Source organism: Orbicella franksi, chromosome 12 (assembly GCF_964199315.1).
Source record: "Orbicella franksi chromosome 12, jaOrbFran1.1, whole genome shotgun sequence".
NCBI lineage: Eukaryota > Metazoa > Cnidaria > Anthozoa > Scleractinia > Merulinidae > Orbicella > Orbicella franksi.
In genome coordinates this window covers 1522614-1539724 of record NC_138156.1, presented here as the reverse complement: position 1 = coordinate 1539724, position 17111 = coordinate 1522614, and the positions used below count along the sequence as shown (strand labels likewise).

Below are 17111 nucleotides of genomic sequence, written 5' to 3'. Positions count from 1 at the left end.
TTGAGGTAGTAGATCTATCAAACACTCAAGACAGTGTTTCATAACATTTCCAAACACCTCAAAGTTCTTCAATAATACTATGCTATGCTAACTTGGATCATCATTTGGAAGCTTTAAAATTGTAACACCTTGGTTTACAAGCATTGATGTGACAGCTTCATTCTGACTGAATAAATAATAGGATAGCATAGGGGGTTAAGATCCCATTTCACCCATGAATTGTAACAAACTTTACACATCTTGTAGGCTTTTAACTTGTCACAAACTAATTTTTTTCCCTCATCATGCATCACATCATGATGATTTCCTTTTTCAGGTGCCGCGTATTTGATTTCTTCAGTCTCAATTGATTTATCCAAGTATGCCTTGGATATCTGCAAGAATGTTGTTGGTGAGTTAACTTCAGGCCAAGATTCTCAAGTAGAAAATCAACACTATTTAGGGGTTTACATTTACATAAATTTCATTTTAAGTGCATATTTTAAGCATTTTACTCTGCCTTTAGTTTTTAGTAACAGATTCCATATAATCCTTCAGAGGTATCTTCAAAATTACAATGATTGTGATGGAGAAGAGAGGGAAGCTGTCACTCCTTCTCCATTTCCTGTACCTTCTATAGAAATTACATTTATGACTGTCTACAATTTTCATTTTAAACTGCAATTTAGAAGTGTTAGTTTTTTAATGTTAGCAAGTTCACTTAATGCATGTTGCCTGATTCATTTCAAGTCAGGTAATGTTCATTGAATGTTTAGATCAGTTACGTGCCAAAGAAGATCTACACAGACAGGCAGCGACATTAATCCTTAAGAACCTTGCGCATCAGTGTAGTGATCCAGGGGCATTGGAGGAACTCATCAACTTCTTGTTTGCTGTTCTTAATGGTATGAAACAGTGTGCTAAAATGTTGTTAGCAGTGATGCTATTATGGTGCATCAAAAAGTTTGCAAATCTTTTTCTTAGTATTGACATAGTTTCATTTCTTGTAGTTTTTATTTTAGTTGTTTATTCAGTTAAATATTTCATAAGGTAAGTTTAACTGTTATATTCTCATGCTTCAGGTTCTGAAGGTAAACTGACACAGTGGAATGATAGAGTTGGTGTACTTCAAGGTTTGTAAAGCTCAAAATAAAAAATCTCCTTTTTGATTTCTACACATTTTTGAACAGTAAGTGTTGAGATTTTGTTGTGGGGCCAGGAGAATTTTTTTTCAAGCTGATGTTTTGTTAAATATTTACAGGGATCAGAAGTTTAGAACACCACTCAGTCAGTGGAAGCTCATCTGTGCAGAGACTCAGTGAACTTGTTACAGAGAAAATGGTGAAATATATACAGCAAGAAGGTTTGATAACACACTAATTCTAACTATACAATCACTAGTCAAAGTTAGACTGAGTAGAAACACGTATGCATTGCAGACCTACATAGCTGGTGTTGATTGAGCTTTGTTGCATCATTATTAGTGCATGAAGGAGCTCTTGTCCAGGGCTTGTTGGTATTGAGTCACTGGTGTACACACTTCTCAACTCAAGTTCCTAAGTTGCTGGTGGATGCATTTAAGGTGAGATATAATTCTGTTGATAAGCTCAAGCAGGATAGAATCCTTTAATTTGTTCATTGACAAGTTGATAGATAAGTGAATTATACTGTATTTATGACAGTCTGATATTTTCCATTTTATAGAAAGGAATGGCCAACAAGAACTCAACATCAGCAGTTAGGGGTGGATACTTGCAGTGCATGACTGGTGCCTTTCAAGGTGATAACCCTTTTTTAAAAGCAGTTTAAAAATGCAATTTAATGGAGTTACACATGTAACAACAAGGAGCCCAAAACTTGCCTTCACGGCATTTAGATCTGTACATGTGCCAAGATTCAACGTGTTCTTGGACAACAGGACATTATAGTAGTTTTGCGTTGAGTTGGCATTTTCATTGAGTGTTAGTGTTTTAAGTGTGGGGACTCTCCTCAGAGGCTGTTTCCCCTCCCGTATCCCTCCCTCTCTTTCTACTGTTTTATCAGTGTGACGGTTGGCTGTTTTTCTTGTTTCCTTGTTTGGGCTCATGGCCGGGTTGCCAGGATTTGTCAGCCATGGAGTGGTCTCCATCTATGAGCTGGCTGCCAATAGTGGAATCTCCTGGATGACTCAGGCACCCAACCTCCACTTTGCAAGGCAGTTGTTAATTTACAATAGTGATCAGCATACAGTTTCTCCTAGTAGTATTAACTATTATACAAAATTTTGAACTGTAATCTCGGCAAGATCTTGGAGAGATTTTACTGTGATGTTTTACTCTGTCTAATTTGTTCAAATGTTTCATATGATGGTAAATTGTATAGGTAACACTCTTCTCCAAGGAATGGATATTTTAACACAACTACTGCAGGTAAAAATTACTATTAGTTTTTTTTTTCTGATATGTTTATTTTAATTAGACTTTTTTTCCTTTTCATGACATTAATACAGTACATTTTCTTACATTACTTATAATACCCGACCTAGCTACAGGCAATAGGCTACCTTACTTTAACTTAACTTACTTGCTTACTCATTTCATACTATTTCTCCTATTTACTTACTTCAGTTATGATGTACACTCAAGGCAATTAAAAGAGAGTGGTCCAATTCATCTGTGATAAATGCTGCTTTAATCAGAGTTTACAAGCTTCTTACAATTCTGTTTTGACCCGCAGCCTTTTTTAAAGAATAATGACTATTATACCACAAAACCCAACAAAACCTATTAATATACATTACTTATGGCAATGCAAGTAAATTTAGTAAGATTGAGTGTATATGTAACTCTACATGCATGAATTTATCCAGTTGTTTATCTCTACATTTTAAATACTGATTGCAGAAGTGATCTGTTGATCTATAATTTTATTAGACTATTGAGAAAGCCAGTAATCAACCAAATCAGGCTGCCATAGTAACTGAGGGACTTCTAGCTGCTTCTGTTCTTGTCAGATTGTCACTGGCTGATGTGCAAGCAGGTAACCTTATGCCATACAAATGAACTTGTTGATATGCTGGGTGTGCGAAGGTTATATTTCAAATGAAACGGTGGAAATGAAACAAATTCTCTCACCACAAATTTAAAAGATTGGAAGTTAAAGCGGTTGCTAACTGGAAGAGTTACAGAAAGTCTGGAGGACTAAGCATGTCTGGGTATTTAATTTTATGGCACATTCATGAGTTCTTTTGTCCAGTAACTGTATTATCCAAACCTATTCAGCTGAATTACAACTTTCCTTGCAGAATCCAAACTTGGTTCATTTTGGACAGCTCTCCTTGATACAAAGAAACAACCATTTGTTTCAGACAAGTTTTTAAATTTGGCATCTGAGGAAGGTACATCTTCTCTGTTGATATTTTGAATTACTGAAAGAAGACTTAAGTCTTAATTTCTTATAAAAATAGAAAAATAAAATATCACATGTTTCTTTCAACAGCTCTTCTCTCTTTGGTGTCTGTCATAGAGAAGCTTTTTTTAAGCCATGGACAGAGACTAAACAAATCTAACAGCCAGTAAGCTAAGCCCATTCTATGATATTACAGTCTGGGTTTTCTTTGCAGTTTTTTTGTGTTCTTACTTGTTATTATTGTGATCTAAATTGTTATTTTCTTAATATCAGACCTTGGTACAGAGCTTTGGTGTTTCTACTGACCAATTCAAGTTGGAAGGTCAGGCACAGTACACAATCATGCATCCAACATTTGTTCAACAGTTTAGGGGAGAGTGCAGTTGAACTGCAATCTTCAATGCTGGCTGAGTTTTCAAAGCTTCTAGCACAACAGAAGGTAAGTGTAACATTCTAAGTATTAGTATTTCAGGACACTTCCTCTCTCCAGTGAGTCTTTTAGTGTGTGATTTCAACTGAAAGGAACTCATTTCAAAATGCAGTTTTTTGTTACAACTGAGTTGATCAATCCTGTTCCATTTGTATATAGATTTCTAGTTCTCATCCAGATACTTGTAGCATAAGAGCCTGACTTAGCATGTCAATGCATGTTCTTATGGTTCTTTCTATCTATCTATCAATCAATCAATCAATCATTTTTTTTATTTCTTAATGTACACTTTACAGTTGGACTGGGCTGCAGATAGCTAGCGCTAGTCTAGGCAGACCAGTCTATAGAAACAGGGAAGACACAAAGCCCATTGCTGTAAAGTAGTAATTTTCTCTTTGTTTGACTCTAAAATTTCCAAGGAAATTCTTCTAACTTGCTGATATGTCTGAATGGATGCATTTTGGCCTTAGATCACACCATCCTGTGACATCCTATAATATAAGGGCTATGTCTGTTTCACCCCTTCTCTATGATCTCTGTATTTATTACTCACATGCTTTTACTGATACTTAGATTACTCAGAAGACACAACATTATACTCGTTATATTTTAAAAGAATGCCTGTATTCTTTCAGCATCATGTTGCAGATAGTTCCCTTCCAGTTGTTAATGGAGATGTGCCACAGGCTAGCTTGCCTAATGAAGCCAGAAGAACTAACATAAGTCACAGGATACTTGTGTCTACTCTTCGTTGCCTATTCCTGTCCCTTGTGAAGGGTAATCCAGACCTGTCTACCAACACAAAAGACAAGATTGCATTACAAGTTCTTCTAGATGCACACCATCCTGCTGTCTGTAAGGCCATCTGTTCTTCCTATTTTCTTGATTTTCTTTTCTGATGTTCAGCTCATGTTTAGAAAGGTTTCCAAGATACCAAAAATGTTGGCCATCTGAGCATTTTTGACTATCATTCATGATAGCGTGTTTAATTATTTTTTGTAGTTTTCTTGACAATTCATACTTGTGGTTATGAGAAATCTCTGTGTTTTGCCATGTAGTTACATTGAAGGACAATTTATGGGTCAGCATTACACACAGCTTGGGGATTGAGATAAACAGCTTTGTTGATCGTCATCAAGACTCCATCATTGATATGATTGTCTCTGGAAATACATTCCAAGAGGTAAACTTTCCATTGTGTATTAGGTCTAGAGTTTATATATGACTTTAGCTTACAAATATGCATGAACTCAGTTCATGTGTGTGTTTATTTTTCATCACTCTGTAGCCCTCTGAGAATGGGTAACATCTTTTTCGTTTTAATGGTACCTCTTCCCTCAGATTGTTTATTCCAGGTGGTACTCCTTGGAGTATGTCCATTTAAGGATTATAAGAACTGACAGTATGATGCTGGGAGGTGTCAAGAGAGAGAAATCCGTTGACTGAAAAACACTGCAAACCCTTATCTTACTTTCTTTTCTGATTGCCTTAAATGATAGGATTTGAGAATTTTGGGATGTATCAAAAAAGTATCCCTAGTCTCTACTGAGTTAATTTGTTTTAGAAATGCAACTGGACAATGGACCTTCTTCAGCTTGGGCTATTTATTGCCCCATTTCAGACCTTGTGATGATACTCTTGAGAATTCTTGCTGTCAAGTTTTCAAATCGTTGCATTGGTATGAATGAATAATTATTGTTAGATGACACAATTCTCTAGAGCATATCACATGGTCTGTGAAGGGAAACTCCGCCCAAGCTAAAAAGGTCCATCAGGAGAATGGGAAATGCTGTAGGAACATGAGCTGCATGAGGCAAGTGTTTCCAGAGCTTTTTCAAGTTCTCCCAAACTCTTTCATTTCAGTTATAATTTTTCGAAAAATCTTAAGTCTTTTTTATCACACCATCATCATGTGAACAGCTCATACTGGGTTTGTGTTTCTATTGAGTCAGGAATACAACTTCTAGGATATGGTTTCTTACTGTATGTATCTAGTTAGTGGTTTTTATGTCACTTGTCTCGTTGATGCTATGTGACACTGTGGTAAGAAATTTGAAATTGATCACTCATAAAATTGTTTCTAGCTGTCTTATCAGATCCATTTTTTAGTCTTCACAGAATGCTCTCCACACCATGGCAAAACTTGCACCAAAAGTCATTCTACCCAGACTCATAAAGCACGGTGTCATTTGTTTATCCAAACCAGCATTTTTACAAGTCACAGTTGAAGAGTACGCCATTATGTATACACCTGAAGGAGAGATCTACAACACCAGTGTTCTAGAAAGGTTAGTTTGCTGCTTGCAAATGTTGATTTTGATGTGTGAAGATGTCTTGCCATGATGGAACATAGTTTACAAGTGGTTAAAAATGCACAGCACAATCACTCGCCTTTTGCCATATTTTTAGGCAAGAAGCAAGGTATTCCTTTTTATGTGAAGATGATGTGAGAACCTTTGGAGTATTCAAGATAGCTCTCTCTAAACATAAATGTCAATTTCACAATGAGAATCAAATTATTTCTGTTGGGTGATTTCTTGGTAAATTGCTACAAATAGGCCTCTATTGTTGTAGTGACTAGTAAACAATCAATGGGTTGATTTGTTGTTGTTTCTCTCTCAGCGCCCGGGAAGCAGAGGCAGGAAAATGTAAGAACATGAAGAAAGAGTCCAAGGCATACTCCTATGAAGACCAAATCTGGGAAATGGAATTACGTGAGGTGTGTTGCATGAAGTCAAATGCATTTGCATTTGAAGATTGCAATAAAAAGGGAACGTAGTGGAAGAGTAGAGAAAGATCGAGTTAAGAAAGGCTACATTTAACCTATTTCCATGCCACATTATCGTGAACTCGTCCTTCTTTTAACGTTAAAAAATAAGCCACCACAACCACCCCATCCCTGTCCACACCCCTTGTCAACTGTCCCTGACACATGGCCCTGACCAGCCTCTGTCCAGTTGTTGACAGTGCCAGAACCAGTAGTGTTATAAGATTTAGATACAGGAGCTGATACGTGGAATAGAGCAACAACAAAATGATCAAATAGGGCATTGTCCTTTGGTTTGGACAATGTGAAAGCTAAACAAACATGAGTGATAAAGCAAACTTGAATAACTTGAAGAAAATGTCAATTTTCACAGTCATTAAAAAAGAAGAAGCTAGCTGAAGGAAAACTGTCAGAAAAAGACAAGATGAGCCAAAAGGAAAAAGAAATATTTGAAGCTCAGTTGATGAAGGAAGCAGAAATCAGAGACAGATTAAAAGAGGTAAGAAAAATAATATCATTGTAGGAGACTCTGCTCACAGGGTAGTCTTCTGCTTGCAGTGGGAAAATCCATCAGAAATAAACGTTTGAGTCCAAAACGCACACAAAGCACAAGAGACGTCATATTTCTGAATAGCTGAGTAAGCCTGTAGCTTTTAATGACTGAAACATTGTCTCGTTTTTCACCTGTTGGCTTCTCAAGATGAAAATGTATGACCTGCAAATGTGTTTACAGATTGTTCTGTGTCCATCTTTTATCAGGAATGTGGATAAGTTACAGGATGTGGGACTCACATACAAACCTAACTAAGTGAAGTGAATAGTCTGGGTTGTTTGAGTGACCCCAATAGATATATTGTAATGTAAGATACTTCCTGCCAATACAACAAAAGGCCTACTTGACTGTTGTTTTTAGCTTCACAGTGAAGTTGTCCAAGTAGGGTCATTACTGGAGACAGCTATAACAGCAAACCCAAAAGCTATGCGTTTTTACGTACCTACCATCCTTCCCACCCTGTTGCCATTACTGCAGTCCCCCCTGACAGCCCCTGTCGTGATGCCAGTATTTCTAAAGCTTGGTAAAAGTGCATTCAAGGAACAAAAACGTCTTGGTAAGTGTGTGTATGAAGACTCGATTTGCTTAGAAGTTTGAGCTTTGACTACGTATATCTCTTAATCCTGGTGCCCTATGTATCTTATGTTTTTTTTTCTATCAGCTGAGGTTGTTGGATATGTAACACTGAGACTTTTAAAACCCATGTGCTGCATTGAGCCAGGATGGTGTGAAGAAGATCTGTTATCAGCGACCAAGCGAGTCATTTCCATCATCCACTCCCAGACAGTACCTGTGAATGTTCTTGGAACAACTTCATCAGAATCCTTGACTGAGCTAATGTCCGCTCCAGCATTTGCCTTCTGTTTTCCTCTGCTGAGATGTGTGCTAAGAGAAGGTGGCAAAGCCGTGAAGGGAGATGAAGATCTTAGACAGGAAGTTCTACAAGTTGTTTCTGAACACTGTAAACTACGAGCAGGTGACAATGAAGACGGGGAGGACGAGCAGAAAGAGGTAAATGAGTTGAGTCGTGTAGAAATCTTGGAAGTGTGTATATTTTTTTTTTCACTGGACATTTTTTTTTGTGCAGTGACATGTTACGATCCGGTATCGCATCCCATTCACGAGGAACCTTAAATTGACATAATCCATGGCTGTGTGGATGATTTCTGCCTGCGATGGCAGAATGACACATGATCAGTTGTGATTGCAAATCATGCTTGTTGCATCACCTGGCTATGAGTCGCTATATCAACTGTATATGCAGGTGGAAATGAAGGTGGTTTGGTTTTTCCTTTTCAGACTGACCCTAGTTTGTTGCCAAGACAAGAGATGCTGTCCTTGTTAGCTGAAATTATTTCCACAAGTGCAGACACCATCAAGGGCTCGAGACTACAGGTACATTGTTTGTACTAGTTGAATTCTTCTCTAATTTTGACTGTTTCACTATTTTTGTGGTCATTCTCTTTCCAGCAACTTGCATCTCTTAGTCTGGTTGAACTGTGCAAAGCGTCCAGTGGTGGAGACGGTTGTGCTACAGCACTACCAGCTGAGATTTCAGTATTGCTGAAAGCCTTGGAGTCTCCCGCAGCTTCTCTTAGATTTGCGGCCTTGCAAGGGCTTCTGGTCATTACAGACCTGCTGTCTGCAGGAGATCATGGGACAGCACAGACTGCCAAGCTTATTAGACGACTGTGGGTGGCAAAGTTTGATGTTGATGAAGAAAATGCTAAAGTGGGAGAGAGGTATTCACTAGATATGCATCCTTTATCACAGAAAATTAAAGCATTACCAAGATGTAATGACCTTAACACTGACATTGTCAACTGATTGTTGATTCATTTCAGGTTATGGCAGGAAGTAGGTTACATTGTTCCTGAACCGTTATGCAGTGCACTCTTGGAGGACGTTGTACATGACGTAGAGGTTATCAGAAAGGCCGCTGCTCCGGCGCTTGCAGGAGCAGTTACTGAACACCCGGATGTTGCACCGTCCATTTTACAGCAGTTATTCGATCTGTATGATGTCAAACTCAAGGTTCGCACGTGGATTGGTTCTCTTGTCTCAATATTTTTATCGCCATAAACTATGCATAAAAGTTCAAAGATTTGAATTAATCTGTAATCAGGCATTCTTTTCTTCTCCCATTCGCCGAAAAAAGAATGCCTGATCGCAGGCTAGATTTGAACATATTATGACTTCATTGTTATGGTCTATAGGAGTGCAAACCATGGAAAGAGTTAAACCAAAGAAACCTAGAAAATTACTTTATAAAGTCATTAAAAAGTACTAAGTCTAAATGTCATACTTATGGAGATAAGGAGCTGGTTCTTCTGGCTATGGGCCAAACATCAATTAAGTGCTGTTAATAGCAGCAGGTTTCATCCTTGTTCTCCTACTTTCTCCTTTTCATTCAAGAGTGTAATTACTGAAGCCAGTTGAAGACCTGGTCCTGGTCCAGGGATTTGTTTTACCAACACTTATCCACTGGATAGCGATATATCCAGTCCATATCATGCGTTATTCACCGTTTGAACTACTGGACCTACTAAATTGTACACCACTTTAGATCCTGATTGTAAACATATTTTTGTCAACTTGATTTTTGTTTTCAGCTTCCTCCACCAGTAGTGGACAAACTAGGGCGAGTGGTGCCAAGTGACATATCTGACCCATGGTGTGCGAGGTGTGGGATAGCACTGGCTCTAGGAGAGTTATCGCCCACTCTATCTGAAGAGGAGGTAAAATTTCGTGATGGTGAAACAGAATGTAAAATGGCCACCTCAAGCAGATTATGTGACAATATTAACTAAGTATGGCCTTCAGTAGAATCAATTTAATTTCTCATCTGAAGTTTTGTTATATATGGGTGATTTGTATTCAGACAACCCACTGACTGAAAAACTGTTCATCTAACTCTCTTTGAGTGACATTTGGGAAGAAAAAAGTCATAGTATAATGCAAATACTCGTTTACATGTGAAGGTGCCTGTTTACGGAATGTGAGTAAAAAATTGTGTTGTGTTAACCCTTGTTCTTTAGGTCCCTCCATTGTTTGTCTTTTTTGTGCCAACTGGTCTCGGAGATCACAATCTAGAAGTCAGGAAACACATGTTGAATGCGGCACTGAAGGCTGTGAATGACCATGGAAAGGTTTGTATTGTACATGTCGTTATTGTCTATCCTGCAATATGGGTTAAATATGAAAAGAATTTGTGCATATATTGTCAGTTAGTTTTCATTTTTTTCATCTAAGGGGACTACCAAGTAAACGTGTATTTCTTAGATTAGTGTATTCATTTTTGTAATTGTCTTGTCATTTTTTTGTTTCACAGGCCAACATAACGCTTCTTTTACCAGTGTTTGAGCAATTCTTGGACATGGCTCCAGACACTTCTGCGCATGACACGATCCGTCAATCAGTGATCATTTTGATGGGTTGTTTAGCGCGGCATTTGGACAAGGATGACCCAAAGGTAGGGTTCTTCATGTAAAACTATTCATTTATCACCATCTTTCCCTTTGATTGTTGTGAAGATTAGCTGATATTTTAAGCAGGAATGGTTCGAGTTAATTAATTTTTACTGACCAAATAGCGATTGAAAACGTGTTGTTCTTTTACTTTTTTAAGGTCAGACCGATCGTTGGAAAACTCTTGAACGCTCTATCAACACCGTCACAGCAGGCAAGTTAACTAGTGCCATAGTAACATTCCCTTTGCTCACTCATTCATATTGTTCAGGGTTGCAGATTTCAGTTTTGTCAGTTATAGTAAAATAGGAGCGAAAATAAAGATGACTCCTTGACCTGTGTTAGTACCATAGGCACAGAAACAGCTGAACTACCATCAACAAGAAGACAGGTAGATTAATTAAATAATATCATGATAAAGATATGGAATGCTGGAATGTTAACTGAAGATATTTAACAGGTTCAAGAAGCTGTAGCAAATTGTCTTCCTCCTCTTGTACCAGCAATCAAATCAGAAGCTCCAGAAATGGTGAAGAATCTCTTGAATCAGGTACACAGTCATATCTTGCTATGCGATAGTGACGAATCTAATCCTTTACTGAGTATGTTCCAGCATGGAAATACAATCTCCATTACAGTGAAACCTGTATTAAGCAGACAACCTCTATTAAGTGGACACCGGCTTAGGACCCAAAATTTTCTTCCCACAATTACTGTAAAATAAACCTGTATTTAGCGGACATCTCTATTAAACTGACGCGGACACCAATATTAAGCCATTTTGTTGCACAAAACCCGCAATAAGCGGACACTTCAAGGGCTCATTTTACTTCTAAAGGTTCAGCTGAGACTCCTTAACATTGTTCAGCGATATCGTTCTAAAGCTAAGTGATTATTCCAGATTGATGCATTGATCGACTGGACATTGTACTATGAGCAGTCTTAGCTATTCTTTAATCTTACACTGTGTTCACACTGTGTTACAAAAGGGTTAATATTTAACTATTATTGAACAACATGCTAGAACCTGTTTTGAGCAGACACCCTGTATTAAGCGGACACTAGTGAGGGTCCCAAGGCTGTCCGCTTAATACAGGTTTCACTGTACATGTGTTTCAACCTCATTATCAACTGAATAGCAGCATCTCTGAAAGTTCTGGAAGTTCAGTGTTCATATTAAGCTGGTTGTCTCACAAGTCAGAGGTTCATGTGAGGGGCTTGGCAATTAACCCCCCATCCCACAAAATACCGCTTCTCCTGCCTAAACCTCACACAACACAAGCTAAACCCTGCTCTGCACAATTCCTCACTTTTCTAGCCACCAGCTCTCTTTCTCTGTGCTCCACACACTCTAACCCTTCAAAGAATACTTCTAAGCGCATTGACCCTTCCAGGTTGGTGTCATTTATTGACCTGGTTGTTTTCATTTCAGCTCCTTGAGTCCACTGTGTACGGTGAGAGGAAGGGTGCAGCATATGGACTGGCAGGACTGGTGAAGGGTTTGGGAATTCTGTATCTTAAACAACTCAATATCATGTCTACTCTACAGGAAGCTATACAAGATAAAAAGAACTACCGACACAGGGAGGGTAAGGCAAACCATTGTAACACCTACCAATGTGCGGATTTGTTAAACTTTTCTAAAAGTAAAAATATCGTGGATCCGTTACCAGAATTGATCATGATAATATAGGATAAAACGTTCTCTGGTAAAAAGTATTAAAAAAATGTAAGCTTTCGATAGCCGTTCGATTAGTGTCATGTGTATATGGCCTAGCTCAGTAGACCCCACCTCCACCACGGGAGGGGAGTGGGAAGCAAGTAAAGTTTTGACCATAGTATAGGGTTTTAGTTTCTTGGTAAATTTGTCGGTTTTGCTTTATTTGTGTGTGTTCTTACAGTATTGGGAGATCATCTAATCCGGTTGTGATGAATAATTCTGTTTTTTTAGGAGCACTGTTTGCTTATGAGATGCTCTGTTCCATGTTGGGTCGTTTGTTTGAACCGTATGTGGTACACGTTCTTCCCAACCTTCTGCTGTGCTTCGGTGATGGAAACCAATACGTTAGAGAGGTAAGCTGATCGATGACTAATTTCTCCGAACAAAGTCATTAGCTTCTCATGTTATAATTGGCATCATTATATCTCTTACTATGCGCGCTGTGATTGGTTAACTTAGCGGGCCGTATTCTACTGTACGGCTCGCTGAATTTTTTTTTGCCAAAATGTTTCGTGATTTATGGCCAAATGTTCTTGACTTTTGTGGCAAGTCGAAGTTTGAAACTTTCTTTTACTTTAAATTGTGTATTAAAACGTACTAACGATTTAACAACGATTTCAAATGGACTCATTTTGCTTTCGACGTGCGTAAGAAATTTGAACCCGTCAGACACAGTAGAGATAAATAGATATCTTACTAACCTCGTTTTGTCGGTCCGTACTCTAAGTCACGGATCCTCGTTTTTTTCCCCTTCAATTTACGGCCCGCGCATTTCGCGCTTGGGTCATTTATCGAAGGTTAAAAAACTCGGTCCGTAAATTACAGTACAAACCTCTAATTCTGTTAGTAAGAGGTATTGGTGTAACACCAAATTCTCATTAAAAACTTACAATGAAATGTATGGTGATCAATAAGGAGAATTTCAGACTATCGTTGTTTTCAGGCCACTGATGATACTGCCCGTGCAGTAATGAAGAATCTCAGTGCTCATGGAGTCAAGCTTGTTTTACCATCATTGTTGGCTGCGCTGGAAGAAGATTCTTGGAGAACTAAAACTGGTATGTATTGACTGTGTGTGAGTCAAAAGGGTTTGTTAAGACCTGATCACTCTTTTTCTTATTCTTAAGGACAAAAAAACTCACGGAAATGTTAAATTTTTTGAAGAGGAACTTATTGCTTTGACTCTGATGTTAATTTGCTTGTTTTTAGGCAGTGTTGAACTGCTTGGTGCCATGGCATTTTGTGCTCCAAAGCAGTTATCGTCGTGTCTTCCCAGTATTGTGCCTCGCTTGTGTGAAGTGCTCACAGACTCTCACATGAAAGTTCAGAATGCTGGTGCCCAGTCCCTGAAACAAATTGGCTCTGTCATCAGGAATCCAGAGATCTTAGGTAAAATTCATTCCGTTACTTTTTTTCCTTTTTACATAAATCGGAGATCATCGGTTCTTATTCACATTTCCTTGGAGTGAGTGGTCTCTCTGCTGCTAGTGTGTTTTCAAATGTAATTTTGCAGTATTTCCTCCGTGAAGTTTGAATTTTAATTTTACCTTACAGACAGAACTAGGGTACAGTAAGTTTCCCTTTTTATTTCTGTCCATGATGACGTATTAAATGGCATGTACAAGTAACTATGTAATATCATTCACTCACGTTTGTGACCCTGTGATGATCTCGTTGTATTCAGTTAGCTACAAGTCCATTGTTCAATCTTTCATTTGAACCTTTGTTCTTTATCCGCAGCTATTTCGTCTGTGCTCCTTGAAGCCCTGATGGATCCTTCAACTAAGACTGCTCCTTGTTTACAAGTTCTTTTACAAACTTCTTTTGTTCACTTCATTGATGCGCCTTCGCTTGCTCTAATCATGCCCGTCCTGCAACGTGCGCTCAGCGAACGTTCAACGGAAACAAAGAAAATGGCGGCTCAGATTATTGGCAATATGTATTCTCTAACGGACAAAAAGGTAAGCTGGAACCTGAGCTGGATAACATCTAGTTATCTTCGTCTTTTTCCATGTTATTGAATAACCCAGTCAGATGACTTAACTGCGTATATATTAGGCAGTATTCCACAAGTTTTATGCAACGTTATTTTCCCTAGGTATTGCCATATTTGATTTTTATATGAATTATTTCATATATACTTCACATGGAATATATAATGTGTTGTTTTTCTAGATGTTTGTTTAGCTACTTGGAAAATTTACTCTCATTTTTTTCAGGATCTTGCTCCTTATTTGGGAGCAGTTGTTCCAGGATTGAAACAAGCTTTACTTGATCCTGTACCAGAGGTAACGAGTTGGAATAATTGGAAATTTAGTTTGTTTATTTCTCGAGCCATTTGGTGTAACCTTGCCATATTCGCCTGTTAGGTCCGTGCAGTTTCTTCCCGCGCCCTCGGTGCTATGGTCCGCGGTATGGGTGAGGAGAGTTTTGAGGATCTGTTACCTTGGCTGATGGAGACTCTGACGTCAGAAAACAGCAGTGTAGATAGATCAGGAGCAGCTCAAGGTATGGCTCGTCACACCTCATGAATAAAGAGACTGATTTGTAGGTAGATAATCATAGTGCTTTTTATACTTGCAAGGAAAGTCCTTCATAACTGAACGTAGGTACTCTACTGTCACCTTAACCACACAATTAAACACTTACTGTAAGAAGGCGAGAAATCAATATGTCTTTTAGTACCTTAGTTCAGCACTAGTTGCACAAATGAGAACAGGGTCTACTTCTCACGTTGATTCCAACACTTCCAGCCTTACACGCAGTTTTGGTACGAGATAGTAAGACATTTCTGCAACTAACCAGTTATTTTTCTGCGAGAGGGACATACCATATCTCGTGACTTAACTAGCGGCTTATGCTGGTTAAGAATAAGTTGCGTTGTCCAAACTTTAGGTCTCTTACACACGAATAACAGTACCTGACTTCTGTGTTCCAGGTCTCGGGGAAGTTCTGTGTGCCCTGGGTACTAGCAAACTAGAAAAGCTGATGCCGGAAGTGATCTCCACAACAGAACGCACTGAGCTTGCGCCGCACGTGAGGGAAGGGTATCTCATGTTATACATCTATCTACCGTCTACATTCAAAGATGACTTCATTCCATTTGTAGGACCTGTCATACCCTCAGTACTTAAGGTTAGCCGGTTTTTATTGACTTTCAACTTCTAAAAAGTGAAGTTGATGTTAAACTCTTCACATTATAGAAATAATAGAAATCATCGCTGTGTGGTATTGACAAGAGTTGTCGTTGTTGTATTTCTTCCAAGGGTCTCGCGGATGAGTCTGAATACGTTCGAGACACCTCACTCAAGGCTGGACAGCGTATTGTGAACTTGTACGCCGACACCGCCATTGAATTGTTCCTGCCTCAGTTAGAGAAAGGATTGTTTGATGATAATTGGAGAATACGACACAGCTCTGTTCAGTTACTGGGTGATCTGTTGTACAAGATATCCGGTGTGACTGGCAAAATGACCACCGAGGGACAAGAAGACGATAACTTTGGAACTAGTCAGTCCAATCAGGTGATGTGCATTGTAAATGACGATTACATCATACATGTCGGTCTGTCGTATCTTACGTGATCAATCGGGATTTTCTTCGAGAAAATCTGCCTATTGAATAATGGCGTAAATCATCCCAGTTTTCTTTGTGACCATTGTTACCAAAGTTTAGATGAAGTAGGAATTCATTGATTTCTTTGGCGTTCGTGACAAATCCTGATTAATTTAGCGGTGAAAAAGTTTGTAGCATTTTAGCTATATTTATGTGTTCTGATCTCCTTTAAAAAGCACTGAAACATCCCCAGCACCAATTAATACTTACGAAAACGAATCCACTAAACTCCTAACTGTACTGCGTTCTTGTGTCCTTTATTGAGACAGGCCATTATTCAATCCCTTGGTTCTGAGCGTCGTAATCGTGTTCTAGCTGGGCTCTACATGGGCCGTTCTGATGTATCCCTCATGGTGCGCCAAGCGGCCTTGCACGTATGGAAGGTTGTGGTCCCTAACACACCACGCATCCTGAGAGAGATCCTTCCCACTCTGTTCTCTCTCTTGCTGGGATGTTTAGCTAGTACTAGCTTTGACAAGAGACAAGTAAGTTCTTTTGTGGTTTGATATCGATATTCAAACTCAATACTGTTTGGGCGGTCAGTGTTCAAGAAACAGTCTCAAACAAATTGTTTCTGACCTGAAAAAGATATAAACATACTGAAAAGTACTGAAAAAAATGCTCAACTACAAAACCATTCTAGGCACTTGTCTTACACCGTGAGAAGCCATTTTTCGAGATGTCTGTTGCTAACGTCTGTTGTTGTAACGTGATATTAGTAAAGAGAAGCTAGCTTGACAGCTTTCACAGTGCTTGTGCTCTTTGCAATAAAGAATGATTTAATCTGAGGAGCCTGAACTAGCGGTTGTTGTATGGCTGCTGATGTTGATGGCATTTTTAAGGTGGCAGCTCGTACACTTGGTGACCTTGTTCGTAAACTGGGCGAGAGAGTGTTGCCTGAGATCATACCAATCTTGGAGCGAGGCCTGGACAGTGAAAAAAGTGATGAAAGGCAAGGAGTTTGTATTGGACTCAGCGAGATCGTCTCTTCAACCAGCAAGGAACAGGTAAAACAAGATTAACAATCTTGTATTTAAACTTAATTAGCTATTTTGCCTTTCAAGACAACTCTATCTCCAGTTTCCCTGTTTCCATCTTCTTGTTTCCAGTCTCCCAAATATGAACAAACCTAGTCTTAACTGGGAGGCGCGGTGGCCTCATGGATGGTGCGCTCGACTCTGGATCAAGCGGTC

General features: G+C 38.9%; 1 protein-coding gene across 1 annotated transcript in view; it reads left to right on the top strand.

Annotated features, from left to right (window-relative positions):
- The window catches only part of LOC145463745 (stalled ribosome sensor GCN1-like), a 28820-nt gene that overhangs the window by 4886 nt on the left and 6823 nt on the right, over positions 1-17111 (top strand). Inside the window, exons 11-47 of the mRNA XM_081447531.1 lie at positions 317-391; positions 756-884; positions 1062-1112; positions 1241-1342; positions 1464-1561; positions 1684-1759; positions 2341-2387; positions 2892-2997; positions 3263-3355; positions 3457-3532; positions 3640-3805; positions 4432-4651; positions 4855-4979; positions 5906-6084; positions 6419-6515; positions 6937-7062; positions 7477-7672; positions 7778-8127; positions 8416-8511; positions 8587-8858; positions 8961-9150; positions 9729-9854; positions 10155-10265; positions 10448-10588; positions 10744-10797; positions 11044-11133; positions 12016-12172; positions 12535-12656; positions 13247-13361; positions 13513-13692; positions 14044-14264; positions 14523-14591; positions 14673-14811; positions 15242-15438; positions 15570-15827; positions 16188-16403; positions 16761-16925. Coding sequence (XP_081303657.1) covers positions 317-391; positions 756-884; positions 1062-1112; positions 1241-1342; positions 1464-1561; positions 1684-1759; positions 2341-2387; positions 2892-2997; positions 3263-3355; positions 3457-3532; positions 3640-3805; positions 4432-4651; positions 4855-4979; positions 5906-6084; positions 6419-6515; positions 6937-7062; positions 7477-7672; positions 7778-8127; positions 8416-8511; positions 8587-8858; positions 8961-9150; positions 9729-9854; positions 10155-10265; positions 10448-10588; positions 10744-10797; positions 11044-11133; positions 12016-12172; positions 12535-12656; positions 13247-13361; positions 13513-13692; positions 14044-14264; positions 14523-14591; positions 14673-14811; positions 15242-15438; positions 15570-15827; positions 16188-16403; positions 16761-16925 — 5231 coding nt within the window. The remainder of the gene's footprint in view (positions 1-316; positions 392-755; positions 885-1061; positions 1113-1240; positions 1343-1463; positions 1562-1683; positions 1760-2340; positions 2388-2891; positions 2998-3262; positions 3356-3456; positions 3533-3639; positions 3806-4431; positions 4652-4854; positions 4980-5905; positions 6085-6418; positions 6516-6936; positions 7063-7476; positions 7673-7777; positions 8128-8415; positions 8512-8586; positions 8859-8960; positions 9151-9728; positions 9855-10154; positions 10266-10447; positions 10589-10743; positions 10798-11043; positions 11134-12015; positions 12173-12534; positions 12657-13246; positions 13362-13512; positions 13693-14043; positions 14265-14522; positions 14592-14672; positions 14812-15241; positions 15439-15569; positions 15828-16187; positions 16404-16760; positions 16926-17111) is intronic.